Source organism: Nothoprocta perdicaria, unplaced genomic scaffold, assembly GCF_003342845.1.
Source record: "Nothoprocta perdicaria isolate Ctin4 unplaced genomic scaffold, notPer1 scaffold_648, whole genome shotgun sequence".
Classification (NCBI taxonomy): domain Eukaryota; kingdom Metazoa; phylum Chordata; class Aves; order Tinamiformes; family Tinamidae; genus Nothoprocta; species Nothoprocta perdicaria.
In genome coordinates, this window is record NW_020455919.1 from 3,798 (window position 1) to 5,867 (window position 2,070).

The window sequence follows — 2,070 nt, forward strand, 5'->3', positions numbered from 1 at the left end:
CCTCCTCTGCCCCATGGTGCCCTCCTCTGCCTCACAGTGCCATCCTCTGCCCCACAGCACCCTCCTCTGCCCCACGGCGCCCTCCTCTGCCCCACGGTGCCCTCCTCTGCCCCACAGCACCCTCCTCTGCCCCACAGCACCCTCCTCTGCCCCACGGTGCCCTCCTCTGCCCCATGGTGCCATCCTCTGCCCCACAGTGCCATCCTTTTCCCCATGGTGCTGCCCTGCAGCTGCATCCCACTGCCCCAGTCAGGCCATCCCACTGTCCTGATGCCTCCATCCCACTGCTCCATGGCTCCCTCCCCCTCTATCCTGCTGTCCCACAGCTCCATCCTGCTGCCCAATATCTCCATCCCGCTGCTCCATGGCTCCATCCCACTGCCCCACAGCTCCATCCCCCTGCTCATTGGCCCCATTTGTTTTCCCTGGGGACTCCAGCCTGCACCTCGACATCCCCATCCCGCCACCCCCAGGGCTCCATCCCGCGGTCCCAGCAGCAGCTCCCGGCTCGGTCCCGCGCGCCGCGCTCACCGACGTTGCTGGGGAGCCGGTACTTGGGCCCGGGGCTGCTGTAGAGCGCCGCGATGGGCCCGCGGGGCCGGTGGGGCCGCCAGGTGCCCACCCAGATGTCGGCCGACATGGTGCCTGCGGAGAGCGCGGAGCGGAGCCGGCGGGAGCGGCGGGAGCGGCGGGAGCGGCGGGACACGGGCGGCTCCGGCGGCCGCTGTCACAATGGGTGACACCTCTGTCACTGCAGGGACGCAGCCCCCAGCACCCTGGGGACCAAGCCCCTGCACCCCATGGGTGACACCTCTGTCATTGCAAGGGCGCAGCCCCCAGCACCCTGGGGACCAAGCCCCTGCACCCCATGGGTGACACCTCTGTCACCGCAGGGACGCAGCCCCCAGCACCCTGGGGACCAAGCCCCTGCACCCCATGGGTGACACCTCTGTCATTGCAAGGGCGCAGCCCCCAGCACCCTGGGGACCAAGCCCCTGCACCCCATGGGTGACACCTCTGTCACYGCAGGGACGCAGCCCCCAGCACCCTGGGGACCAAGCCCCTGCACCCCATGGGTGACACCTCTGTCATTGCAAGGGCGCAGCCCTCAGCACCCCCAARCMWGCAGCACCCAGCACCCCCTGGGACGCAGCCCCCAGCACCCTGGGGACAAGGTGATGGGGATCCCATGGGCGAAGCCTCTATCCGTGCAGGGACTCAGCCCGCAGCCCCCGGGGACGGACCCGCAGCACCCGGGTTTGCAGCCGCCGCCTTCCCGGCACCAGCCCCCCCGGATGGACTGCAGGGTTGCAGCCTCCGGACCCCAAGGGGTTCCATCCCTGGGAACCTGGGGTGCAGCCCCCGCACCCTGGGGTGCAGCCCGCACCTGGGCAGCGGGTGCCCGTGCGGGGACGGCTCTTACCAGCTCTGTCCGGCCGGGGAGGATCCGGCCGCTGCCTCCGCCTTCCCTCCGGCAGTTCCTATGGCACCGGGACAACAAACGGGGCAGCCGGCAGGACCGGGACCGGGCGGCCCTGGCACCGGGACAACAAACGGGGCAGCCGGCCGGACCGGGACCGGGACCGGGACCGGGTGGCCCTGGGCTGGACCCAGCCCCGCTCAGGATGAGAGCCCCGGGGCCACCTCCTGCCGGGGCCTCCGGAGCCTCCGTGTGCCCGGCCGGGAGCTGCATGTTCCCATCCCTGCAGGGCTGCAGGGCTGCATGTTCCCATCCCTGCAGGGCTGCAGGGCTGCATGTTCCCATCCATGCAGGGCTGCAGGGCTGCATGTTCCCAGCTGTGTGCAGGGATGCAGAGCTGCATGGTCCCATCCATGCAGGGATGCAGAGCTGCATGTTCCCAGCTGTGTGCAGGGATGCAGAGCTGCATGTTCCCATCCCTGCAGGGCTGCAGAGCTGCATGTTCCCAGTTGTGTGCAGGGCTGCAGAGCTGCATGTTCCCAGCTGTGTGCAGGGATGCAGAGCTGCATGTTCCCAGCTGTGTGCAGGGATGTTCCAAGCCATGTGCAGGGATGCAGAGCTGGGTGTTTCCATCTGTGCCGGGAGGCAGA

General features: G+C 69.4%; 1 protein-coding gene across 1 annotated transcript in view; it reads right to left on the reverse strand.

The window, feature by feature from the left end:
* LOC112956559 (outer dense fiber protein 3-like) overlaps positions 1-640 on the reverse strand; it is a gene marked incomplete at its 3' end in the record, with an annotated part of 2,930 nt that extends 2,290 nt beyond the window's left edge. Inside the window, exon 1 of the mRNA XM_026050069.1 lies at positions 532-640. Within this exon, the coding sequence (XP_025905854.1) occupies positions 532-640 (109 nt within the window). The remainder of the gene's footprint in view (positions 1-531) is intronic.
* Positions 641-2,070: the final 1,430 nt, after the last annotated feature.